Below are 27,496 nucleotides of genomic sequence, written 5' to 3'. Positions count from 1 at the left end.
TTTTTTTTTTTCTTTCATCTGACATCAGAGCCGTTTCTTTCATCTGACATCAGAGGAATGCATAGCTGGATTCCTATTGGCTATTTCAATTTGCAATAGCCAATAGCAAACTAGCTATTGCACCCGCACTGCTGCTGTCAATAAGCAGAGGGGGACCTGCCGTTCTCCATCAGGTCCCCCTCTGGTGATTGACAGCAGCAGAGGGCGGGTGCAATAGCTAGTTTGCTATTGGCTATTGCAAATTGAAATGGCCAATAGGAATCTAGCTATGCATTCTTATGGTGATTTTTTTTTTATCTGACGGTAGCAGAACCGCCCGGCCAATAGAAAACAGTTGGGTGGAGCTAGCAGTATCAGCTATTTTATTTTTTATTTTTTACTACTTTTTTACAGAGGTACCGAGCAGAAAAGCCGAGCGGCATTCGGCTATTCACTCACTGCTGTTCGGAATCTATGAGAATAGGCCGAACAGCAGCGAGTAGCCTGTCGGAGGTTCGGCTTAGCTGATCCAGATGTTGGATCGGCTGAGTCGTACTCCTTCTGCACTTCGGGTCGGCCGAACATGCAGAGCATGTTCCGCCATCCCGAAGCCACCCGATGTACGGTTGATTTCAGCCGATATACGGCTGGAATCACCTGTACCTGCCTACGGCAGCTTAGTGAATAGACCCCATATTATTGCAATGCACATTACATACGTTGGTAACTTTAGCGCTTCTCAGCACAATTGAGCTAACAAGTCTGAATAAAGGACAGAAGGTAGCATAAGTTGTTTATGTTCAGGCTATCCTTCTGTAAATGAAACTCCTCTGGGCCCCATCTCAACAGAGCAGACAGAGATGGGAGTGAAGGGGAGGTCTCACTGCTCTATCTTAATTAGATGCCTGTGTACATTTCTGCTTGTGCTATTGTGCTCTGTGAACAGGTTTTTATTTTAGTAGAGTGGCTAAAAATGAAGTCTAGAGCTTCCTCTGACCATAATAAATAAAGAAAATATATACAAAGCATTATATAATGATTTTAATGTGTCATTTTTATGTATTCATTATACACTAGACCCTGCTCTGAAAGTGAATTGGTAAAAAAAATAAAATATTTACTGGATCACTACGCAGAGTGGTGTGGAGGGGCAGCAACTCATGTACTCCCTGCTCTCTGGGTGACCTTCAGTCACATGGCACAATCTAGTGGGGATCCTGCTGTTTAGGTAATTATGTGCTATGCCCATTCATTGCAAAAAAAAAAATGGTTTTGCTCCTATTTCCAGCACAATATACTCACCCTTCCTTCACTTCCCTACCACACCATTCACTGAAGGATATACCAAGTGTATCCAAGCATTAAAGACCATGTGACTCTGTATGATGGCAATTGGCAAATCAGTGCTGTCACAGGGGAGGTCCATAGCCCTGTATAAGCTACAACTCTGTCACCTCAGAGCTTGCATGAGGCTTTTTCTTCCATCATGAAGGCTGAAAGCAGTAGCAATGGAATGAAAAAGGTGAGTGAATGCATATGTAAAGGTCTGCATTAAAGTGGTCCTGTTGCTTTGTCCTGCATGGGCAAAGCTCTCCTTCTAGGGCTCATGAGGCAATGATCTCCACCTTATGTGATGTCTACAACCTAGTAGTCATATAGTCTACTTCCTTATTAGGTGCTGTTATTAGAACCGTGATACTTTGCAGGAAGCTTATACTGATATGCAAAAAGTTGATGAGAGAGTAGATGAGAATAGGAGCAAGTCTGTATAGTAATATGTTTTACTACCCTTGCTGTTTCTTTGGGACCTTTTCATCTTTGTGACTTATGATACCATTGACACCAGTTTGTGAAATATGTTAGGATGTTTTGATGCTGTATAGAGGACTACAAAACCCAGCAATAATACATTATACAGCGCAATGTAGAATAATGTACTATTGCTGGGATTTATATTCCTCTATAGCTGGTGGTATTCTGCATTGTGCTGTATAATGTACTATTGCTGGGATTTGTAGTCATCTATAGTCGATGCCATTCTTCATCATTGCTGTATAATTTTACACTTTCCATTTCACTATATTGCACACCACTCTTTTTTTTCTTTTCTTTTTTACCTCCACCGCTCCAAGCTTGCTCCTGTGATGGACTGCAATCTCAATACAAACAACAAACTAGTAGTCTCATCACTGGAGCCATTTTTAAAAATGAATTTTATTTTGTATCCGATTAATCGAACTTAATAATCGGCTAACTAATCGATTTTGAAAATAATCGTTAGCTGCAGCTCTAGACCTCTCCATCTAATTTTTTTTTTTTACTCCACATAGGTACCCTGTATCCAGTCAGGAGAGTGAATTTCCCACTTTCAAGTGCTCCTGGGAGGGGCATAGTATGGGAGTGGGAGGAGCTTCCACATCAGTGGGTACCATTTGAAACCAGACTGTCGATCTTGATCCAGGATGCTCTGGAAAGGCAGCAGACAAGTGTGCGCCTTGGGCAACCCTGCAATGGATCTCATATTTGCTTTCAGACCATGACCCAAATAGAATTTCCTTCTCAGAAGAGAATTAGGGTCCGGGCTCGAGCCCAGATTCCATACCCAAAAGCTGGCAGTAAATGTTCTTCAACTCAGTACCATATTGCACTACCCCAATATCTTAACGCCTATTCAAATTCTAAACATGGGTCTTTCACAGTCCAACAGCAACATACTGGTTCAAGCCACGGACCAGTAAATTTTCAACAAGAGCGAGTTAACGGTAATAATGGATTATTAAACTCCAGACGAAGAACCTTCAGCCACAATCAAGAAATAGCAAAAATTAACCAAGGTCTGATGAATGCTAATCAAGGACTTGTGAACGTCAACAGAGGACTGCCAAACTCAAACCAAGGACTAATTAACTCAAACCATTTTATTGTAAACTCTAACCATCTACCCATGAATACTCACCAGAGGATAATGAACTCTAGACAAGAGCCATTGTGCTCCAGTTATGGGATGGTTGATCCTAGCCTTTTGTTGCAAAATGCAAGCCATGAGCTTTTGAATGCCAATCAGATTACAGTGAATTTTAATTCTGGAGCAGTAAATTACAGTGCTGGAACTATGCATTCTAATCATGGGATTGTGAATTCTAATGATGGATTAGTAAACTATAACCGAGACCCAGAAGACAACAGCCAGGAACTTATTAATTTTGATGCTAATGTGATTCTGCCAAATTATGGACCTTCCTCTTACTGTGAAACTACTTCCGATGATTCTAGTCCTGAATCAGGGAGTCCAAACTTGATGTTGCTTGACTCAGATATTAGCCCACAATGGGCTCCTGTACAACAAGACTATAGCATTTATAATTCTAGCCCTGCCTTAGCAAGGTCTAACTCTAGACGATCAAATTCAAAAACTGGTTTAGCAAGATCAGATTTAAGATGCAGAGACTCAAGACCTGAGCTAGCAAGATCAGAATCCAGGCCTGGAGACTACAGACCAGCATTAAGTAGAGCTAACTCAAGACCAGAAGAACACCAAGCTGTGCTGCACAGGTCAGAATCTAGGCCTGTAGAAAGTCGGCCTGTATTGCTCAGATCAAATTCTGGACCCAATGACTACAAACCTGGATTTCTGAGGTCAAATTCTAGACCTTCCCATCCAAAACCTGGATTAGTAAGGTCTGACTCTAAGTATGAATTTTCTGCATCTGATATTAGACCTTCCGACTTTAGACCTGCAGTAGCTAGATCTGACTCAAGGTACAATGAGATCAGGCCTGCTGCAGTGAAAACAGACTGTAGAAATGTAGGCTGCAGGACGGGATACATAAGGTCTCCTTCTGGACCTGAAGATAGTAAGCCTGAACTACTTAGGTCCCAATCAAGGTCCACACCAACTGACTCCAAGCCGAGTTTAGCTAGCCCTCACCACAGAATCAGCCATGCAAACCCTAATTTAGCTGGCAGAAGCCTGTCTCGTTCAGTTTCTCTTAAAGGAAGCAGAAGCCCTCCACCCTGTGCTTGCCCACATTGTCTTCTACTGCAGAGTGTAAAGTCTGCCAGCTGGCCGGGGAGACAGTTGGATAGCAAACCAGTCAAAGCTCAGCCTTATGACAGCCAGCGATGTGAGAAAAGTAAAGGCCTCACTAGGTAAATGATGAAGCTTACTACACTGTTTGATACACATTGCATACAAAATGCCACTAAAACCTTTAAAAACATGTATTTGTTTGCACTTTATAGGGTGCCTCCAGTGCCTCTCGGTAACATTGAAGGCTCAGGAATGATCCCACCAGCGCTGGCAGGTAAAATTACTACACTGTACTGTGAGTGAAGCACACATACACCCAAAATCATTAAAAGAGAACTATAGGGTAACCTTTTTTTCCCCCATAGTTCTCTTTAGGGTCACGGGAGGACATACTAACATCCTCCCGTGACCCAAAACTCAGTATATAGCGGGCTATTGTTCGCTATATGCTGAGTTCACCGCAGCCGGGACGGATCCTGACAATACTGTTGAGATCCATCCTGCTGGCTGATTGACAGCGGACTCTGCCTATCTAGAGGCAGTGCTGGAGGATTAGAGGGGGGGGATGGGAATTCATCCCGGATCGGTAGTATGTTTTCGCTTACTTCCTGATCAATAGAGCCAACGTGTGAAAGTTTCAATGCCGCACGTCGGCTCTAACTATGGGGATGAGTGTAATTCACTCAACCCATAGTTCTCCTTTAAACACTTGCAACCTGGAATTTGCAGACACAGGTTTGTGAGTTTAGGTCTTCAAATAGAAGAGAGCAACTTCTTTGTCCTGATTATAGCAATGTCACCAAGAGTTAAAAACCATCAAGTTTAACATTTCATTTTCTACCAAACACCAAAATGATAGTTACGGGAGTACCCTGTGGCCATTTTAAAAAAGCTGACCAAGCTGCAGTCAGCTTTTGAAATATCAGAGGTGCCTCCATTTGTATTTATATATCTTGTAGAGAATACTGATAGCCCAAAAACTTGGATGCTCTGTTATTCTAAAGTTGAACAACTGCTGTAGTCTGGGAGCTCAGGCCCATTCCCCTTTACTTCCCAGATTCAAGTTTGGCTCCTAAATATGATGGTAGACCTCACTGACCAAAAGTGAAACACAGCAGGGGACAGACACAAGCTGTGTTTGACTGAGTTCTGGGCTCCCAGTTTCACTACAAGAATCATAAACAATCATCTTCAGGTCAGGCAAATATTGTGTAATTACAAGAGGCACACGTATTCTTACTTAAATCTTGGTGTGCTTTGTATATTTCTTCCAGGTCTGGGATGCAATCCAGTGTGAAACCTTGCCTCTGTGCAGGGGCTTTCTGCATTACGACCAGACATTGCCGCTCTCTCTCTCTCTCTTTGAGCAGGGGGACTGGTCTTCCACCCGCCCCTTCCTGTAGGTTTCTGCAGACAGCCTGTTGTGGTGGTGGACCTGTTGGGTCCCTCCAGAGCTCTTTTCTCTGACCTGTTGGGTCCCTCCAGAGCTCTTTTGTCTGCACAGGCTATGTACATCACAGTGATGATGCAAAGGCATTAAGCTCACAGATTAGATTTGCTATGCTTTGTGTCTATGGAGGAATTGTTATTTATTGTGGAGGCCTGCCTTAACTCCACCATGGGAGCTCATGGTTGAGATTTGCTCTTATGACATCAACGGTACACATAAACTAATCCATTGCTTTTTTTTATAGGCATTAGTGGACTTCTAATGAGTGCAGCAGGGCTTCCTGTTTGTCTGTCCATTCCCGCTACCCCAATATTTAATCCGCCACCAGTAAAGAAAAAGGACATCCGACCAGTACCTGGAATCCAAGGGAGCAGCCGGAAAATAAGCAACAAAAAGAGTAGGTCTTTTAGTACTACATTAAAACACATCTTTTGCAAGAGTTTCTCTGTTGCATCAGTTGAAATATTTACTACATAAAACATTTTTTTTAAAGACTTAGCCATGCAGTGAACACTGTCCATCAGGGAGTTGTGAGGAAATAAAAATCATCACCATCACTTGGTATAGTGATAGTCTTTATCACAAATTGGCTCTCAACTGGTGGGTCCATAGATTTGTCTCTTGACAAAGCTGAGGATGAATGCTATGGCATGGAAGAGGAGAGTGCACTGCAAGGGGAAGAATTCACACATCAATGAGAAGTTTGAGTAGTTGATTAGGATATCTAGCATGTCTCATAGACGCATTTCTGCTGCAGAAAACATGCAGACTGTAACGGTCAGGCATGTGTGTAACCATACATCTTCATGGTACATCATTTTTTACAAAAATGCACATGCTTTAATGCTCAATAATACAAAAACACATCTAGCCAAGAGTCTTATATGGAGAGGCCCCAAGTTGTTAAACGCTAAGGGGGTTATTTACTATTGAGCCGAAGGATTAAGCTTAAGCATCGGCTAATCTTTCGGCTCAACTCGGCCTCGTGAGCCCTTCGGTTCAGCCGAACCTAAGGGCTGCTGTACGGGCTATTCACAATAGACCCTGGAAATCGGAAATCACCCTCCCCGTGCCGAGGGCATGTGGCCTGGTATGGCGGGGGCGCTCGCTCGCCCCCTCCTTCGGATTGGTTGGGAAATTTTAGGGGGGGACCCCACATTTTTTCTCCATGTTTTGGAGGTGGGGTTCCGCCTTAAAATTCCTACCAGACCTAAAGTGCCTAATATGACTTTTGGGGGAACCCTACACATTTTTTTTTTTAATTGGGGTCCCTCCTAACTTTCCTACCAGACCTAAAGGGTCTGGTGTGGTTTGGGAGGGGAATACCACGTCATTTTGTTTTAAATTGTTATTTTATATACATGTCATTTTATTATTCTCGCTCGCTGTTCGGCGGCATTCGGCTATTTACTCACTGTCGTTCAGCCCCTATGAGAATAGGGGCGAATGGCAGCAAGTGAACTGCTGGAGGTTTGGCTCAGCTGATTCAGATGTTCAGTCAAATGTGTTCTTCACTTCACCTCAGAAGAACATGAAATCAGCCGTACAGAGCTGAAGTGAATAGCCGAATGGCGTTTGGCTCACTTCAGCTCGGTTATCCACTCGGCTGCCTTCAGCAGCTTGGTGAATAACCCCCTAAAAGTTCATCTTTCAATACTGGGAACTCTAAATAGCCCACTACTGTCACCTGCTGGACATCAGAGGAAGTGCAGTGTCATCTCTTATTCCTCTTCCATTGTCTTTGCTTTTCTGTTTGTGCAGTGGTGGTTATGATCTGTGTTTTTTCTCTCCCAATCCTAAAAAAACTGACCTTTGCCTTTTTTTGATAGGTAAAAAGCCAGAGGAGATGATCAAGCAATTCTTGCAAAGAGTGAAGACTCCATTATCAGAGGTATCAGTCTGTTGTATGGTTTAATCATTAAAATGACACTAAACTCAGGAGTTAAATCTTAAAAATGCATTCAAGTACAGTAACTATTAAGAAAAATGTATCTTATTTGAGTATCACTCAGCTATAGTACCTCAAATCTTCTCTGAATTGGTGATGACACTGTCCTTCCTTCTGGATGTTGGCTACTTTTGTTCCCCATGGTCCCTGTGTATGTTGTAAAGTAGTCACCGCTCCAAGCTCACACCCATGATGTACTACAATCTCAATACAAATTGGTAAACAAAATATGGGATTATAGGGAGATTTATCATTCCTGTTTAGGCTTGTGACCATTGTCAGAAAGTGAGGGAAAATCCCAAATGTTACAGTTGCCACCAGAACAGGAGGTGAGGAGAATTATTCCTATGGGGAAACCTGTTTTAGTGACAACATTTCCTGATGGGAATTCCCTCACTTATAAAGGGGATTTTATTCCAGATCAGGATGTGAAGGGAATCTCTCTAAAGATGGCCATATTGTTCTGAAATTTCATCTGAGTCATGATGAAATTCAAGCTGTATGTGGCCCTGTTTGCGCATCTCCTTTCGACAAAAGTCGATTTTTGAATCAATCCTGAAAATGATTGCAGCCAATCAGTTGCAGTCACTGTTTGAGTATTCTGAGAGCCGCGGGTGCCAGCTGTCATAAATCAATAGTCCATGTGTATTTGAACTAGAAGAAGCGCAACTGCTTAACACAAACATTCATTGCTGGTATTTTGAACCTCCCTGTTTCTGATCAAGTGACCCATGCCTAGAGTCTGAGATCCATAAGACTATAGTCAAAGCCCTGACGTCACTGGTTGCCAAATGCTGAGCAGAACGCACCCCGCAAGGGCCCCCATTCCCCCAGATTAGCGTGCACCGTCGGATCAAACTCCCCCCCCCACCCTTCCCACCAACGTGAAAACTTTAGAGAAACCTCTGATCAGAGGATTAATAAAATACAGTTCTTCATGTTGACTGATTTCTAAAGCCAGGTGACCCCTAGCAAGTGACCCCTGCTTTGTGTAAAGCTGCTGAACTCAGGCAATCTGAACCTTGTGTAAGACTGTTTAGCTATGATTTGAAGAATAATCAGGTCCAGTGCTTCACCCCTACTTCTATTAGCATATAATAGCCTAGCAAGGGCAAGTGTTTTTATCCCGTTCAGGCTATGGTGCTACTGACAGTATATGGCCAGACAGGGATTTTAATCCTTCCCTACTCTATACAAAACACAAACAAAAATTGTGGCTTTAAATATACACCGATCAACCATAACATTATGACCACATGCCTAATATTGAGTAGGTTCCCCTTTTGCCACCAAAATAGCCCTGGCCCGTGGAGGCATGAACTACACTAGACCTCTGAAGGTATGCTGTGGTATCTGGCAGCAAGCCATTTGAGCTAGCTCTTCTATTGGATCGGACTACACAAGCCAGCCTTCAATCCCCATGTGCCTATGACCCTGTTGCCGGTTCACTGGTTTTCCTTCCTTGGACCACTTTTGGTAGGTCCTGAGCACTGCAGATTGGGAACATCCCACAAGAGCTACAGTTTTGGAGTTTCTTGGACCCAGTCATCTAGCCATCACAATTTGGCTCGTCAAAGTCACTCAAATTCTTACACATGCCCATTTTTTCTGCTTCCGACATATCAACTTCTGGGACAAAATATTCACTTGCTGTCTAAAGTATCCCGCCCAATTCCAGGTGCCATTGTAAACTGATAATCATTGTTATTCACTTCACCTCTCAGGTCATAATGTTATGGCTGATCGGTGTACTTGAATCTTCAGAACCTGAGACAACTAATGTTACTTGACCTGTGGTTTTTGATGGGTTTTTATCAATAAACATTAGAATGTCATATAAAATTTTGCTGGCCCTCAATCATGTTCCAGTGATGGTTTCCTTCTGCTCTAATAAACTGGTAGACTGATGGCTGCCCTCTAGTCAGAACCATTATAAATTCTGATTGGCATCGGTTGTAGTTCTATGACGTCCACCTAGGACAACTCTTGGCCTTTGCTACAATTGCAGTTTATGTCAAATAATTTTTCTTCACTTAGTACAAGTGTATTTTTTATCTTTTTGCCCTCAGGACTGCGCTTTGTGTGATCAACCAATGACAGACGGAGAAGTTGGCAGATTATACCGCTGCAGTCATGCCTATCATGTTCGCTGCCTGTCACCTCTGTACAAGGTAAAAACATCAATGTAGTTTTATTCTAAGAGATGCAACTACATTTAGAGGTGAAGCCTAGGCTTTCTGATTGCAACTCTGTATAGAGCCATGCAGAGAAGAGGGTTGTGGACAATGGGGTTGAGTCACTCCTCAGACTCAGCTGTGAGTGTAATCTAAAATTTAACTAGTCAATTTATTCAGTGTTTTTATCAGTGAAGCAGATAAGGTTAGCCTGGTAAAATATGAAAAGGTGCCTAGAATTTTACGTGCTGGCTTAAAGCTGAACTCCGGGCAGATATAAAAGACACAGACTAATGCACCTCTATTTGGATAAATACATTATTAAATGTATTCTTTTAAATGCAAGCAGCGTAAGTACCTGTTTTTGACTGGTGTCAGCCCCTTGCACTGCAATAGCTATGTGCTGAGGAGAGAGCAGAGAAACAGAGAGATGAGCTCATCAATCTGCTGCTTCTCATTTCACCATCCAGGCACTGGCTGAAGAAGGGACAAGACCTGTAAATGTTACTTTATGCAGCAGAGAAAAATCATGTCTCATTTGCTGCCAGACAGGGTTGTGCTCTGTAACTGAGCTGTGTACATTTCAAGACTGGATGGGCAAATACTAATTTTGACAGGTAAAATGTCTCCCACATATCTATGTCATCTGTGTATTTAGCTGTGTGCCTGGAGTTCAGCTGTACAGTAGTTAAAATGGTACATTTATATACTAGATTTGATTTCCCATTCAACTGATTAAAATACATGAAAATGTACTATTGCAATGTTATTGTTAGATTCTGGCCATTAAAGATTTTTATTGGGATTGTGGTATTCCTGTACAGTATCTTGTCTGTTGGTATGTTGTCATTTCTACAGTTATGTCACAGTTATCCCAGTTTTATTGAGACATGGGCACTCTCTTAGTGCAAATATAGAGCAATCCTTTCAATGTTCACATTTAGTATCTGAGTCACTGACCCGAAACAAGCACGCAGATCCAGAAAGTAGGAGTTACTGATCTGCTTACTTGCTCCTGGCTAAACCACAGGTATTAAATAATAGGTTAAACACATAGCCAGGCAAATTGCATTTTCCATAAGGAATGGTTGTAAACATTATAACATTGGTCTCCCCTCTTCTTGCCATAGGATGGGACTTTGCGCTGCCCAACATGCCAGACATTGTACGGTGTGAAGATCGGGTCTCAGCCTCCAGGGAAGATGTCTTTCCACATCATCCCACATTCCTTGCCTGGTTATTCTGAATTTGAGACCATACGCATAATCTTCCATATTCCCCCTGCAGTACAGGTAAGCCGGGCAACCTACCAATCAGAGAAAGGCTAATGCCAAACACTGTTACTGTACAAAAGTCAAAAATTAGACCCTAAAATGAGCAGCCGGGATGGTTGAGAGCTTCATGTCATGTCATTCATTGCTATACAACCTCTTTTTTTCCCCTCTGAAAGATAACTTCTAGCAGGAGGTGAATTGAGAACCATTAGCTTGCTTTATCATATGGGTGGGAAATGGTGTTCCTGGAACACCAGATTACTCAGAACAAGGTAATGTAAAAGGGAATGTATAGTGTATGTTCACACATAATGTGAGCTGCCATTGCAGTGTCTACCTTCAAGCAGTGGTGTCCCCAGCTTTTTCGCCGCATGAGGCAAGGGGGTTTGGGGTGCTGGTGGTGCACATTTGGGGAGGTGGAGTGGTGTTGGCAGTGGGTGTTTCTGGGAGGTTATTGTGCTGGTAGTGCATGCTAACAGGAAGGTGATAGTGGTGGGGGGTGTGGATCATCTCACTGCTCAGCTCTAGCTCCAGCTATGGCCGACACCCTGCCCAGCTCATTGACGTCATTGGTTGCCAGGAACTTGGCAAGATGCCAGCCAGTGTTCAGGATTGGTAAAAGCTGGGTGGGGAGATGTGTATGGCCCTTACACATCATCCTGCTTGCTTCTCAGCAACCTGGGATGCTGTGGCCAGAAAGGGGGCCGCAGGCACACTGCAAATATTGTGCTGCAGAGTGGCCATGCCGCTATGCCTGACGCCCCACACCCCCACCCCATGTGACACACAGAAATGCCGCCTGAGGCAACAGACTCAGGCTGCCTCAATACCTCAATAGAGGGAAGGCCCTACCTTCAAATACTTTTTTTAATAAATGACTTTCATAATTTACAAGCTTGCACTCATGTTTTTCCATTAAATGTGTAGATTAGCCACTAGAGGGAGGGTTCAGTGCTGTCTCTTTTGCACTTTCTCTACCACTGTTAATATGAGATTTCAGCCAGATAAGTAGTGAATTGTTTTTAATGAGCGGGATAATATACAGATTTGCATTTCAGAAGGAGCAGTAGAATTCAACCATTGTAAAACACTGCAAAGCAGAAAGGAGAACCTCGCATGCAAAATGTTACTAGGGCTGCCCTTGTGTACATATTATAATTACAAATTATACATAGAGACAAGATTAGCACATATTAATCAGATTGTTTTCAGCAATAGATTATTTACATTTACATGGTTATCTAAAATGTATTAAAAAAAAACGACAACTTTAGATTGCTTTGAAAAATAAACTATAATATTTTCTCAATACCTTGGTTAGTAATATAAACGTAAAAGTTATACCAGATAACGTAAAAAACCTTATCAGTGTATATGAATGTTTTCAAAGCATTGTTTCTTCTTTGTTTTGTAAATACACATGTACATGAAGGCAGCTATATCTGCTGATTACATAGGCAGACTTTTTTCCTGCTTAGGATTGCTGTACCGTGACTGTGTTATACTGCTTCTCTCACTCAGTACAAGTCTATAGATCAGATCTGACCTGACTGAAAACAATAGACTCTGAAACAGCGTTTCTCAACCTTTTTTAGTCATTGCACCCTTTAATAATATGTAAAATCTCCGGGGACCCCAGTCTAAAATGTAAATATTAAAAAATGATATGGGGTTTCCCCCAAAATCTATACCAGACCCTTATCATTGATAGGGGTTTGGCATGGATTTTAAAGGAGGACCCCACACAAAAAAAGAACCAAAAAGACATTGAATTCCTCCCTACACAGAGTCCCCTCCTTTTCATATCAGAAGCTCCCCACTTCCTATCAGGAGTCCTCTTCCCATCATATTCCCTTCATATATTTCATATTTTGTTATACACCCCCAGGGGTTATTAAGGTCCTTGGACCACAGCTGTGGAATTGGCTTACTTTCTGAGGTAACGGTATCAGCTCGCAGCTCTACCTCCGATGCCCAGGTTGTTGATAAGGCCTGGAGAGAGCTGCTTTACATCATACCCCGTTTAGCCCCCTCAACCTGCTCTTTCCACTTAAGGTTTTCCACCTGTAATTATGCCGACAGTATACACAGAGGGATTCCTAGGAGGCGGGGTAAATGGTTACCAAGCATACAGTGGAGCAGTCCTTTGGTTATGCTATAGATTAAGGTTGCAGTACAACAAGCATTTGCGTAGGAATGCAGCTATGTGTTAGGTTAAGTTGCACACACAATACAGGTGAGGATGCATACAGTTATGCGTTAGGTTCAGTAGGCATAGGGTTTAAGGTAGAGTAGACTGCAGTAATGAATACAGCTGATTAAGCAGATAGGAATTGCTGTGGAGATCCCCCTACCGTAGCCTTATGGCTATGGTAGAATACTTGCTGTTTGTGGCTATGACAGGTATGGATGGACGTCTGCCGCAATCTCCTTCAGTGTTGGATCCTGGAGCAGCAGGGCTGTCGGTTGATCAGCGTCCTGCTTCAACAATAGTGGGACGCCGATCAAACGGTGGATCGCGGCTTTATGCCGACTACTCGGGTGAGTGGGCGGAGTCTCGAGGCGCGCCTGCGCATTGATACTGCCGGACGCTGTACGAGAGTGGGAGGAGTCCCACAGCGCGCCTGCGCAGTGGTGCGTACGGCTCGTTGTCCCGGCCGAGGGGTGTGAGGAGTATCACATATTTTCACCTTCACATTCATAGCCCCCTTCATTTTAGGATCCCCCTTTACATCAGGGCCCTACTTTATAATCTTCACCACATTGTTGCTGCGGCAGCATGACAGAGGGTGGGACAAGGAGAGAGATAATTTATGATTCTGTTTATGAATTACAGTAATCAACATATAAAATTATTTTTAAAAATGACTCAGGTAAATGTTGTGATAATAACTCTAAAAATGTACTTAATGAAAATATACTATAGATACCCTTCAGACCAGGCGTCTGTCAGTCTCACGTTTCAAGCAGGGGTTTGGATGACATGCAGGGTTTAAGAGTGTGTAAGTGACCACAGAACTTAGCATGGAAGATCTGATAGGAACAAGGACTGGCTGTACTCTACATGAAAAAAACTTTATGGTATACAGTGATTATAATGATTGTTTAAAATGAAATGTCTGTTCTGTTGGTCTGTGTCATTCATGGTGTCATTTTCCCACTGCTTAGGGTCCAGGTCAGCCCCATCCTGGTATGAAGTTTACTGCTCCGGACTTTCCTCTTCACTGTTACCTCCCTAATACCAAGAAAGGAAGAGAGGTAAGTGTACATGCAAAGTTATGTTTGGTCAAGAAGTATCAGAAGGCATTTTAAATTACCATTGATCTGAGTGTTTATAATACAGCAGACTTTTCAGAGTGCTTCTGAGGGACATGGAGACCTCTTGTCAAGCCTATGGGTTTGCACTGAGACCTGACATGCAAAAAACTGCAGAGGATGGTTCTTAGTATGCATTTAGTAGGCTCAGATTCTGGAGATTTCAGGAAATGAAGAAATAAGCAATCATGGGAATTGCAGAGAGAAGGACAAATGTCATAGATAGGCGTCAGGTTGAATGTTAGCAGCACTTTTTAGGAAGGCTACGTCTCCTTAAGATGGCTAAACATATTGCAATTTGACTGTACAATATAGACAACCTCTGTTAGACATGCTAACAATTATGGCACGCAAGAGCCTACTTTAACAATCTATTGCATTTATATTCAATCAGATAGGTACTTACATAACATATAGTAGCAGTCAGTAAATTAAAAGGAGATTGTATGGTCAGATTGTAACGTGTCTTGTGTTGTTAGATGGATAAAATGTAAATATTCATGTTTTACCAGAGCATACTTTTAAAGCAGATCTATACATTAATGTAAGGTGACTTCAAAATTAACCACCTCTCAGGATATAATGTATGATTAAAGAGAGCTATCTGATGCTAACTTCTCTTACGTAATTCATGAAACCACCACAACACTGGCCATAAGGGAGACTAGGCACTGGTTAAATGGCCTGTCCTAAAGTGGAGGATCAGTATGCATACACAACCACAAAGTGACCTGCTTTGTCTAAATGTAAGTCTAGCAAACCACTTCAGTAGAGAAGATGTGACCAGTTCCCTTATCCTTGTTATTATGGCCAATGGCAGAGAGCTTCTAAAAGAGAAGAACAGTCTTTGGGTTAAATGTAGAAACATACTATAGGTTGCAGTGAATTTTGCTCTTGTACTTACACAGGGTTGCTTTAGTTCAAGCAGCCCAACAGGGATTTCCCTGACCCATAGGTCACCTGACAATCTGGCATGGAATATGTCACGTTTACCATATCATTTTCCTGGATTTGGAATAACTAATCACAAGTTAGAGACTTTGCTCATTGTTTAATTCAATGTTGTTGTTTTTTTCAGATCCTGCTCCTCTTAATAAAAGCCTGGGAGAAACGCCTCCTCTTCCCTGTCCTCCCATCACGCACCCCTGGTGTCCTTGATTCTGTCTCGATCTCCAGGATTCCACTCAAGACCGAGTTTGGCTCTAACATCACTGGCAAGGGCTTCCCTGACTCCCGTTACCTGGACAGCGTCTTGCGGCAGCTACGGGACTGGGGGGTGTCAAATGACTGATGCCCCTTTATATACCAGCATAGTTTGCTGAAAGTCGTTGCAATGGTTACATTAACCAGTCACTCCTCACATATTCTGTTGTCTGCTTTTAGTGCAGAAAAAAAGTATTTACATTTGTATATATATTTCTGTGTTTGTACATATTATCTTCTGCTCAGAGTGCAGGTTCTTTGCAGGTTCTTTCATCACCAGCACTTTTTGGCGCATTATAGACATTGTATTTTTTTTATTAGCTCAGTAATTAAAGTTGAAATCCATTTTAAACAGTCATCTACTGAAGAACCTCTCTCCAGGGCTGGTTCCATGGACTTGCTATGCCTTTTTACTAGGTCTGGTTCCATGGACTTCCTATGGCTTATCCTTGAGGTTGGTTCCTGGAATGTGCTATGCCTGGTTATCCCATCAATGCTCCTTCTACTATGGCACAGACGCACCAAAGTCTATATGTCCATCAACAGCCCAACTCCTGTCAAAACATTTTCTTAATATTGAATACCATGGGCAAAGGCGTGTGTCCCCACAGAGACTTTACCTCATTTCCTGTATTGTATAACATCACCCGAACCAGAAGAGAAGGAAAACCTTTTAAGTGGTAACACAGATGGGAAGAAAAAACAAGTTGTAGCTCATTCCCTTTGTACTGGTTTGTTTTTTCATTCTATCAGTGTCCCCATTATACACTTATAAAATTAAAAGGTGAGAAGCGAAGAGAATGCTTTACAATGCAGGTAATGACAACAATAACAAATTGACAGAGGATAGACTGTCAAGTGGAGCTATCAAGTAAAAGTAAAACTTTGGTCAGGTTGTTCTTTGGAGAGGCCGAACCCTGCTGAAGACACTTTGAAGGTTCAGAGCGCACAGTGACGGGTCTGTCAGCACTGCTTACATCACTGATATTTAAGGATCCAGGAGCCATGACATAAGAAAGCATATGGCTGGTGTAAACGGGGCACTTAGTGGAGGGAAGTGGGCAAATGCTCCTAAGAAAAGTTGAAAAATGCAATGGAGGCTCCCAGGAAGCTCCTAAAGAGGAAGGAACCTTGTAAGATGGTGCCCCGGTTAGTGGGTTATGGTATGTGTGGGACAGATGTAACTGGTGCTGAACAGGGACCCAGTCTGTGCTCCACTGGCTCAGACACTGTTTGTGGCTTCTCTAACATACATAAAGCATGAGACTCTTATTAACTGGATCATGACTGTGCCTCCTTATCTTCTCCCCAACTGTCAATGAATACTTGGTTGGTTATTGCTAGGGTAAGTGTAATCCAGCTACAGGGATGAGGTCGGTCTCAGCACAGAACCCAGAAAGATCCCTCAGGGGGTCTTATTTAGCAGTGGAGAGTTATTGAGAGTACAACTTCATAGACTGGTTACTTAATTGTTGTCTGTCCCCACTTTTACTGGTATTTGAACAGCAGTATTTTGAGTATGCCTTGAAGCCTGCAAAGAATTTGCACCTGATGTCTGTCTGCTTGTTATCAGCCTGTCTCTAGGAGATGAATCTTTCACTACTGCAATTGGTTTATTTGTTTAGAACCAGACCATATTTGCTAGTTACATGATAGCATGAAGTGTGCCACACCCAGAAAGAATTTAAAGGGTCTGTCCTGCCAAAATTGGTCCTAAATTATAGCTGAACTTGAGCAGTGAGGTCTCATCTTGACAGTTTCCAGTTGTGCATCACCCTGCGACAGGTTTGTTGGCAACTGAGTGAGTTCCATTCTTTCTGCTACATTCTGTGTAATGTAACTTGAAGAATCAACCCCTTCATAATGGCTATGGCAGGGGATTGGAACTGGAAGCGCCAGTTGATTAAAACTCCCTTGTAATGGCCATGGCAGGTGAGCATAGCTGGGAACCTCAACAGACAGATTTTTATTGACACCCGCTAATAATGACCAGAGCAGGTGGGTAGAACTGGGAACCCCAGTAGGGAGATTTTTATTGACATCCCTCGTATTGGACATGGGAGGGGTGTGGAGCTGGAAACTTAAATAGAATTAAAGTGATATTAAACCTCCCCCTTCGCCCCCTGCACGGGTGCCTCCACCAGCTAAGCAGCTGCTATGGAGGCACCCATGTGTGCTCATTTCCACCTGTGCCTGCAGTAGCTGTGTGTGTTCATAGACACACACAGCCCTGCAGCAGGCCATACCCCTCCTCTCCGCCCAGCAGTTTGACTGATGGCAGAAGGAGCCTATGGCACCTCTGCCCTCAGTATCCTCCCCCACAACCCCGAAGTTCGGGACGGAGGATCGCTTCAGGGATCGGCGGCACTGAGAAGCGGTGACGGGAGGTAACTGTGGGGGGGGGACGAGGGACACTAAAAGGTACTGGGTGTTTGTTTACCTTAATGCAGAAAATGCATTATGGTAAAAAACGCCCAGTCTTTAGTAATACTTTAATTTGTTGTTAGACTTTAGAACCTTAAGGGTCAACCAATACACAGACATTTACCCAGGGCTGATATATCAGTTGAAGGTGGGCTAACTCTTTAAACGGCAAACCAATTACATTTTAGAATAACAAAGTATTAAAAAATTAATTATTAACAATTTATCTTCAAAAAGATACTTTACCCCTAAAGAATAAAGGTGAGCAGGAATACTCAAAACTCCTAGTAAGGAGAACTGAAATAGAATAAAAGAAGTATGGCAGCTAAGAATATGTTGTACACCATGAATCAACAGTCCAAAGTTTTTTTGTAGCGATCACATCACAGTGTCAATGCAACATTTTAAGGCCATATAGGACCTCTTCAGGCGTGTCAGGAATTATGGCACGGAGATCTCACACAGCGAGTAATATGTAGACATATAAGAAATAAGGATTTATTTGCACAGTCCAACAGGATTCACGTATAACTAAAATACCACTTTTGGGGGGACATGCCCTTTAAGTTTTTATGGACTCTTTAAGGATGGCCCTTGGATCACATTGATGATCGTAAAATTGGTTGAATAATTGTAATTTTGCTTAGTGTGGTTGTCTCAGCAATAGAACGTTTAATAAACATGTGGCTAGTTTGAAGCTAAAAGAATAGTTTATTCTTTTGATTAAACTTCCAGAAGATAAGGAAAGGAGCAATGCTTGTATATGTGTCTTTAATACAGCTTGACATTTCCCAGTATACTTAGAACATGGTGGAAATGACTCAAATATACAGCAGTTTATAGTAACCAGACAATGTCTCTTTTCAGCCTGATATATACTAATCTGTGACATGGCAACATGCATAATGTATTAGTGCTATTAACAAAAATATTTGGAGTCAGAGTTTCCTTTTAAGTACAGATCTTGATGCTCGGTAACCAATCAGATTGTTCCTTTTGTCAACCCTAGGGTGTACTCATACTCAAATGTTGACTTAAAGCTATGTCAGCAGTTTTGCTGGCACTAACAGAAGGGCTTACCTTTCTATGAGAAAATGCTACTCCATCTTCCCTGGTGCTGGCTCAAAGCCTAGGCATTGGGTCATGTGATTTCTATTGAAAGGGAAGAATAAAGTTTACATTTACTTTTCTGCTATATATGCTAGTCGAAAACAATGGAAAATATGGTTGGTTTCCAGAGGTAACAAAGTCCATCCTTCCTTCAGACACATTGATCATTAAGGCTGGTTATAAAAAAATTAAGACATTCAATGATTTTATCATTTCAGCCAAAAGGGGAAACTTCTGAAAATGCTGATTGACTGCCTGTCATGCACATCCAATGGCTTCAATACCTTCTGAGGCACTGACCTGGAACAAGTACGCAGAATTAGAATTGACTGTAGTCTGCCGGCTTGTTCTCGGATAGAAACTCAACCCTACAAAGTTGTCAATTAAAAAAAAAATACTTCAAACTTGACATCAAACTTGAGTCAAGTTGCTTGAAATTTGCACATATGGCCAGCCTAAGAAAATTTAACCAAATACACTCTATGGACAAAGTTTATGGACACCTGACTGTTACACTTCTATAATCTTCTTGGGCATCCCTTTCAAACATTATAGGCTTTTATATGGCATTGCCTCTTCTGGGAAGTCTTTCCACAAGATTAAGGGGTGTGTCTGTATGTAAAAAATGGGCCTTCCTCAAACTGCTATCACAAGGTTGGAAGTGCAGTGCACAGTTGTCTAAAATGTCTTTGTATGTTGTAGCATTAACAGTACCACTCATCAGAGGCACCTGAACTCAATCATTTGGAGTGGTGTCGCCATACAACATAGAGTAGCTAGTTGGCTGCTATAGTTTTGGCAAAAGTTGAGTCTTTTTAGCGGGTTTATTTCCCCCTGGGAATTCATGTTTTACATCTGGGTACTCTGGGCATCAGCTAGAAAATGCATACTGTTCCTGATTGCTCATAGTAATCAATTGATTTCCAGCTGTTTATTTTTATTTTTTTACCAGAGCAGGTAAGAGCATGGAAAGATGGCTCTGATCCTGATTTACAAGCTTTTTATCTTTTCATCCACTTTTCATCTGTTAGGTCATCTCTCCTCTGGCAATAGAAGGTTATTTTCCTATTAAATCCTTTGGTTCAAAGGCTATTCAGAGAAGCTATTTTAGAGAATTTTTGCATTGGCAGGCAGAATTGTATTCCAAGTTAATCTTTACTTTGTTACTATGTGTTTTTTATATTTTTATATAGCTTTCTTATAAAAAAAATATTGATATAACACAAAATGTTATCATGTAGAAAAATCTGGGATACAGAATTTGTGAATTATTTGTACTCCAGGTAAAACACACAATGCATTAATAAAATTGCAAAGTGCAAAATCATTTATCTGTGCTTACTTTTTGTCTTTTAAATTGGCACTAGAACAATATTTTCACTTACCTACGAACTGCCCTTTTCTTTGTCCTTTGGATGCTCCTTTGCAATTTCCTAAAGAGATGGGGTTTCGTGAGAAATGGATTTCTGCAACACAGAATACCACAGTAGAGCTTTCTCAAGACAGAAGGTTTTCAGATCTTATTCAATCTGTTAATTTAAAAATAAGTCGGTTAATCCTATAGTGACATAATGATCTATACATCTAGAACTGCTGGTGTATAATGCAGATACAGTTTAATATTATGGAGCCATTTATTCCACACTGCATACAGCTATTTCAGGCTTGTTGGCCATCATCAATGCAGTGTATGGAGATGATAGCTTCCATGGAGTTGGAGTCAGGGACCTATGTGAACATTTAACCGAGATGGTTATGGTAAAGATGCACAGAAGTAATCAAATGGCCCTTGGCTGAATCATTGGATAGCGCCTTCTTAGAACAGAAGGTATTAACATGTCTCATTCCATCAAATATTTCAGGGCATCGGGAGTATGTGACAAACATTCCCTCCTCCCACATAATAGTGTTGGCGCTTATTGATTGTCTGCTGAGGCACCCAGTCTCAACCTGGTTCTTGGCTAGAGCAACATTAGCTGAAGCATCTATGTGTACAAACAGGGATGTCCCTACAATTAGGCAACCTGAGGCTGTTGCCTCAGGCAGCATCTCTTTGGATTATGTTGGGGGGCAGCAGGCAGATCCTGCTAGAGCATCTCAGGTTGCTAATAGCCTGGTGGGGAGATGCGTAAGGGCCATGCACATCACCCTCCCACCTCTTAGCAACCTGGGATTCCCTGTCCGGCATCCAGCACAGCTCTTGGCAACCAGACACTGGTTGCCAAGAGCCGAGCAGGAAGCTATGGTGCCAGGGACACTCCTGTGTACAAATGGGACAGGGTGCTGTACAGCCAATACACCCGGCAAGTGGTATCACTGCTCCATCAAGTGACAGCCCAGTTAATTAGCCAGATTGCTCATTCACTTCCTGATTAGCTGTCAGAAAGTAAGCACAGTGGTCACCTGAACCCCTGGAGGACTGAGTTGTCTTCTGTATAGGACTCCCATGGGCCATCATGCAGAAACCTGTGTTTGATTAGATACAGAGTTCTCTCGGGATTTGGGCAACCATTTTGGACCCAGGGAGGTTATATATAGTGCCTGCTACAGCCATTTAGGGTATCCTGCAGTGTGTGGAGTATTGAGATAGGGACAGTGTTGGGGGGGGCGAAAAAAATGTCTGCCCCGGGCGCCCAGAACTCTGGTTACGCCACTGAGTGTACACTCTGGTTGGGGAGAGATAGGAATAATGCAGGGAAAGTTTCCTGTAGTACAGGGCAGGGATGGTCTGGAATACTCCTGGAGACGGCTGCAAGTTTGGAGATGGACCCTGTTGCAGCCTGCATCTTGTTTGGCACATTCTGCATTGCCAGCTTGACACCCTATCATGAGAACCTGTTTATGGAGCACTCCTTGAACACACTGACACCTGCTTTATTTTGTTGTATATTTGTTGTTAGACAACCATAGACAAGTTCATGGCAAAAAAAAAATCTCGGATGAAACAAGTGAAAACGAACAACATTTTCATTCGTTTCGTCAACGGAAACAAATTTTTATGTTGTTTCTGATTCAGATTCAACGAGCCTCCGAATCCGAAACCGCACATTAAAACTGCAGAACAAGCGGCGGCCATATTGGCCACCAGTGCGTTCTGCTCATACGCGCTGCCATCTTGGAGTGTATCTTGGTGTACACCAAGATGGCGGCGCCTGCATGTTCGAGCTCCACCATCTTGGTGTATACCAGATATATTCCAAAATGGCGGTGTGCATGTGCAGAATGCGCCGGCGTCTAATATGGCCGCCACACGTTCTGAAAACAAATTTATGTATTATGCCCGCATATAGTTTTCGGACATTCGGGCATATAATAAATTCGTTATGTGGGATTCAGATGCACCGCCAAATGAACTGATTTTCGTTGATTTGCGGGTTCGTCCGAATCTGAATGCACATGTCTAGACAACCACCCAGGGCCATCTTTAATATTGATTGGACCCCGGGCAAACATTTTCTTGGGCCCCCCACCACGCCCCCCATGCAATATTGCCGCTATATGCTGATAGAGCAGCGCTGCAGCTGGGATGGATCCAAAAAATATTGTCCAGATCCACCCCACTGCCTGATTGACAGCTGACTCTACCTCTCTAGAGGTTGTGTCCTCCCCATCCATCCCTCCAGTCAGCGTTGGAGGATCAGAGAGGGGAGGTGGGTTATTCCTGCGAGGAGCCGTGACTGACAGTCGCCGCTCTCTGCAGAGAGAGTGAGTGCAGAAACTGAGTGATCAGCGGTATGTGTTCGCTCAGTTCTCAATCAAGAGAGCCAACCTGTGGCAAGTTCAGTAACTAGGGGGAAGTGCGCATTTCACTCTCCCCATAATTCTACTTTCATGGTAAATGTGGATAATTCGCCAACTAACACTTCCACTGTTGGTGTCATTATTATTATGTCCCCCTGGTGTCATTACTATTATTATTATGTCCCCTTGGTGTCATTATTATTATTTACCACAATGGACTATGCCTTCTATAAGCAGTATTATGTGCTGTCTCTGAGGCTTGAATCCCTTTTGACTTTATCTAAAAGCAACCAATAACTTGCTATGGTTGTGGCTGGAATCACTTGGATTAACCCTCCAAGTGTTTGATAAATAGTGTATACTGTAGTGTATAAATGCCCTAAGGAAACTGGACATTGCATGGCTACTTTGCATAGATTACAGTGCCAGGTTGCTGTAAGCAAAGCTAGTAGAATCTTGTCCTGCATCAAGAAGGGAATGTTTTGCAGGGATAGGTCTATAATTTTGCCACTTTACACATCAATGGTTCGGCCCCACCTGGAGTATGCGGTGCAGTTTTGGGCACCGGTCCACAGAATGGATGTCCTTGAACTGGAGAAAGTCCAGCGGAGGTCGACCAAACTCATAAAGGGGATGGAGGACCAGAGCTATGAGACACGGCTACTAAATTTAAACATGTTTACGTTGGAAGTAAGGAGATTAAGGGGGGACATGATTTAAATGTACAAAATGTTCCATAGTCATAGCAACATTAGCAACAAACTCTTTGAGATTAATTCCGTAACAAAGACTAGAGGACACCACCTAAAACTGGTAGAAAAAAAATTCAAACACAAGGGGGTAAGGGGGTTCTTCTCAGTTCGCGCGGTTAGGGTCTGGAACTCACTGCCTCAAGCGGTAATTTCCGCAATTAATATGGAATCATTCAAGAGGCTTTTGGACGACTTTCTGAGAGACCAAAATGTACAAGGGTACAGGTACTCTTAAGAATGAGAACACTCATGGACTATACACACACAACAGGTTGGACTTGATGGACTTATGTCTTTATTCAACCTCAAATACTATGTTACTTAAAGGAGAACTACGGGGTAAGTGTTTTTCCCCATACTTCTCCTAAGGGTCACGGGAGCACACAAACTAGCGTCCTCCCGTGACCCAAAGCTCAGTATATTGCGAGCTATACTGAGGCCGCCGCAGCCGGGACTGATCCCGACATTACTGTCGAGATCCACCCAGCTACGTGATTGACAGCTAGCTCTGCCTATCTAGAGGCAGAGCCAGCTGTACCTGCCCGTTCTGCCAGTAAGCACTGGAGGATGGGACAGGGGAGTGGGGGAATCCCTGCAGAGAGCCGTGAGTGACAGTCACGGTTCTCTGCAGGGACAGGATCGAGAAGTGAGCGAGCGACGGTATGTGTTCGCTCACTTCCCGTTCTATAGAGCCAACGTGTGACAGTTTAATTGTCAAACGTCGGCTCGAACTATAACGCTGAGTGATTTTCACACACCACATAGTTCTCATTTAAGGAAGCCTCCACTCAGACCAGCCCTTATATAAAGGCCATTTATGCCTCCTTCCAGGCCTCCTCAAAAAACTTGAAACACCCTTCCTTGTTCAGTTGCTGGAACAACTCGATCCTCATGTGAAGGATATGACACCAGAACAATCCAGACATTTGCAACAGTTAGTCTCAAAACATATGTTGGCTTTGCCAGAGAACCTTAGGACTATGGACAAACCTCTGCTATAGATCATCCTATTCATACATTTGTATGCTACAAGGGGAAGTGATACAAGGAAGTCATAGCCTTTGGGTGGCACCCATTGTCCATGTCCAGAAAAAGGATGGCAACTTTGCTTCTGCATGGATTACCACAAACTGAAAGCTCGTGCTCTGGAGATGCAAGGGATTGCAGTACTTAAGGGTTACGTGTGGAAAGCTTCCCTGGATTCTCTGGACATATGAGATACTCACATTTGTTTGCTCATCCCCTATACAAGTCCAGTTAGGAACGAACATCCTGCCTACTGCCTGCCGGCTTGTGAAATAGAGGTGACGGAGCACAACTGACTGTGATATGGTTTCGATTGGATGGCTACTAAAATCATGCCTTTGCTTTGAAGGTTAGCGGGTGGCTTCCCGCGCCTTACGGGTAAACTCCTGTCTCCAATCTTGCCAGGCGCATCTTACCGTGGAGTGTCAAGTAGTCTTTCTCTCTTTTTGCACAGTGCAGCCGCACACGAAAGACCAAAATCTTAGAAGAAGCTTCCATTTCAGTCACTGAAACCCACAGAGTATCTTGTGCCTTTGGAAAGTGCTGGGAGAGGGGCATCCACAGCTCCTGCCTGTATTGAGGAGCTACATTCTTTGACAGTAATATCGTCTTATACTGGACACCTCTCCCGAAGTCTTTCTTCCATCTTTACACACAGGACTCTAGCAGGTTCATTTTCCCTCGAGCTCTTTGAACTGCAACATATGTGAGTACATTCTCTGATACATTGTTTCTTTTGAAAAGTACTTCAATCATCCAGAAACCTGCATAGATGGTCCTTTACCACCCAGGTGGTTTTTTGGCAACAATTGTTATAATCATGCAGGATATATCCAGTGGAATGTTTTAAGTGTTTTTAAATGTCTCTGGTACATGAGTTTATTGTATATGTCTTTTTCTACTATTAAATATTGTATCAATAATTTTGATTTACCTGTTTTGAACCAATCTTTGTAGAAGGGATTTCTAATTTTTGGGGGAACGTTTTTGTGAAAAGGATTGCAGTACTCCTGCTGCTTGTGAGATTCAGTGTATAATCTTTAATTCATCAGTCGGCATACAGCAGATGACCCAGAGACATATTGTCCAAGATATCTGCTGTATGTCGATAGATGAATTAAAGATTACACATGGAATGTCTTAGAGTGATATTAAAGTAAAAAAGGTTTTTAAGCTATTTCAAATACTGATGAAATCACTTATAGTGGATGCTGCTCCTTGATGTTTAAAAGTTTTAGTTTCCTGCAGAATCAGATGGTCTCCTGAGCACTGGTCCTAATATCTTGTTGTAGAGTGACTTTTTAAAGTGTTATACAGTCATGCTTGTGTGTGCTAGTAAGCTGTGTGTGTCTCCACAAACACATAGACACAGCAAATCAAACTACTCCCCTCCCCCATGGCCCCCTCTCCTCCCATCTCCAAGCTGGTAGATGAACAGTTGCTGGAGTTTGCTCTGTTCTTTGTGATCTTGTACTGGACAGGACATTTGGAGAAGCCGAGCTGAGAGACTTGGAAGCAGCTGTTCAGAAACATGATGACTGTAAGTGTTTGGGGGGAAAATGCAAAGCAATGCTTTGCTGGGCAATGTATATTTGTTTGATCTGAATTCAATATTGAAAAAAAGGAGAGTTTAATACTACTTTAAGCAACAGGAGTGATGTGATTCCTTGCATCATTGGTGTTTTATGTGGCTGATTGTGAGCCAGAGTGTGCACCCTGCCATCAGATTTTAGTGGACTGACCTGGAGCAGTACCTAGTAGTTGCAGGAAGTTTGTACAAGAACATACTAGACACCTTGATCATACTTGACTAACCCAGTATGGTCCGAAGCTCAAGTTGAACAAATGTCACCTGATGCAACCCATAAACAGTACTTGGACCATGTGATCAAGGCGATGGGGTCTCCCCCGTTCTGACTAAGATGCAAGCTGTACAAAATTGGCAGACAACCAAAACTGTGAGTGAGCTATGTTCCTTCTTGGGCATAATTGGATATTACTGATGCTTCATTCTGAACTGTGCTCAGATATCTGCTCTATTTATGCAGCTGTTGTGTGGGCATCTTAAACTAAAGGAGAGGTACAAAACCTCTCCTTTAGTCACAAGCCAGTGGCAAATGACCCTGGATGTAGTTTTTGAGTCTCACAAACCTGACCACTGCCCCAATCTTGGCTTATGCCAATTAACAAAAGCCTTTTAATGTCCATAGATGGCAGTTTGCAAGGACAAGGAGTTGTGTTGGCTTAGGAGGAAAATCACTTAAGCTAGCCAGAGGTTGTGTCCTACTTAACACAACTAGGGATGCACCGATATATCGGCCGCCAAAAAAATATCGTCCGAAAATGGCACTTTTGGCCGAATGCCGAAAGAACCATTTTCTGGCCGATACAGCAGTGCATTCATCCTATTCTCTCCTTCCCGCTGGGCGCTGCTCTGTGTCCCAGCGGAGAGGACATAAACTGTGACAGACGGCCGAGCACTGCGGGAGGAGAGCGCTGTGAGTGGCCAGCATCTATCCCATACCGCTCAGCCTCCTGTCACAGATCAGCAGAGTGGTGTGTGGGCGGAGACAGCCCGCGGTGTCACAGCAGGGTGACAGTGAGTCAAGGAGGAGAGCGGTACAAACAATCAGTGATCAGTGATTGCTGAGTGTTTGTAAATAATTGAGGACAGAGTATGTTTACTATATACTCAATTATGAATGAATGAGGAGTGATCTATTCTACATCACCTCCTGTTCATTCATGATTGTGGTTATAGTAACCATACTATGTCCTCATGTTATGAATGAACAGGAACACTCATAGAGGATTTCTGTTCATTTATAACAGGGGAAGCGGAAAAAGAGATAGAGGACTTTGTGTCCTCAATCTCTTTTTCTATTTTAAAAGGGAAATACCAGGGGTCTGTTTAGACTCCTAATATTTCCCAGAAGCCCCTAAAAGTAAAGTAAAAAAATAAAAATATTTAATAAAAAAATGAATGTGCACGTCTCACAACCCCGCTAACTACAGCTCCTTCAAAGTGGTGGTATTAGCTGTCACTGGGCATTCTGACAGCAACCCTAAT

At 42.8% G+C, this 27,496-nt stretch overlaps 1 protein-coding gene across 1 annotated transcript in view; it reads left to right on the top strand.

Moving 5' to 3' along the window:
- LOC108797971 (E3 ubiquitin-protein ligase DTX4-like) overlaps positions 1-15,699 on the top strand; it is a 43,014-nt gene extending 27,315 nt beyond the window's left edge. Inside the window, exons 2-10 of the mRNA XM_018569660.1 lie at positions 2,310-2,741; positions 3,831-4,128; positions 4,222-4,283; positions 5,704-5,856; positions 7,289-7,350; positions 9,477-9,578; positions 10,712-10,873; positions 14,024-14,113; positions 15,249-15,699. Of these exons, the coding sequence (XP_018425162.1) occupies positions 2,310-2,741; positions 3,831-4,128; positions 4,222-4,283; positions 5,704-5,856; positions 7,289-7,350; positions 9,477-9,578; positions 10,712-10,873; positions 14,024-14,113; positions 15,249-15,461 (1,574 nt within the window). The 3' untranslated portion in view covers positions 15,462-15,699. The remainder of the gene's footprint in view (positions 1-2,309; positions 2,742-3,830; positions 4,129-4,221; positions 4,284-5,703; positions 5,857-7,288; positions 7,351-9,476; positions 9,579-10,711; positions 10,874-14,023; positions 14,114-15,248) is intronic.
- Positions 15,700-27,496: the final 11,797 nt, after the last annotated feature.

This window comes from Nanorana parkeri, unplaced genomic scaffold, assembly GCF_000935625.1.
Source record: "Nanorana parkeri isolate BGI_ZX_2015 unplaced genomic scaffold, ASM93562v1 scaffold1376, whole genome shotgun sequence".
Taxonomy (NCBI): Eukaryota; Metazoa; Chordata; class Amphibia; order Anura; family Dicroglossidae; genus Nanorana; species Nanorana parkeri.
Note: the sequence above shows the minus strand (reverse complement) of the source record. Positions and strands in the feature narration are given on the sequence as shown.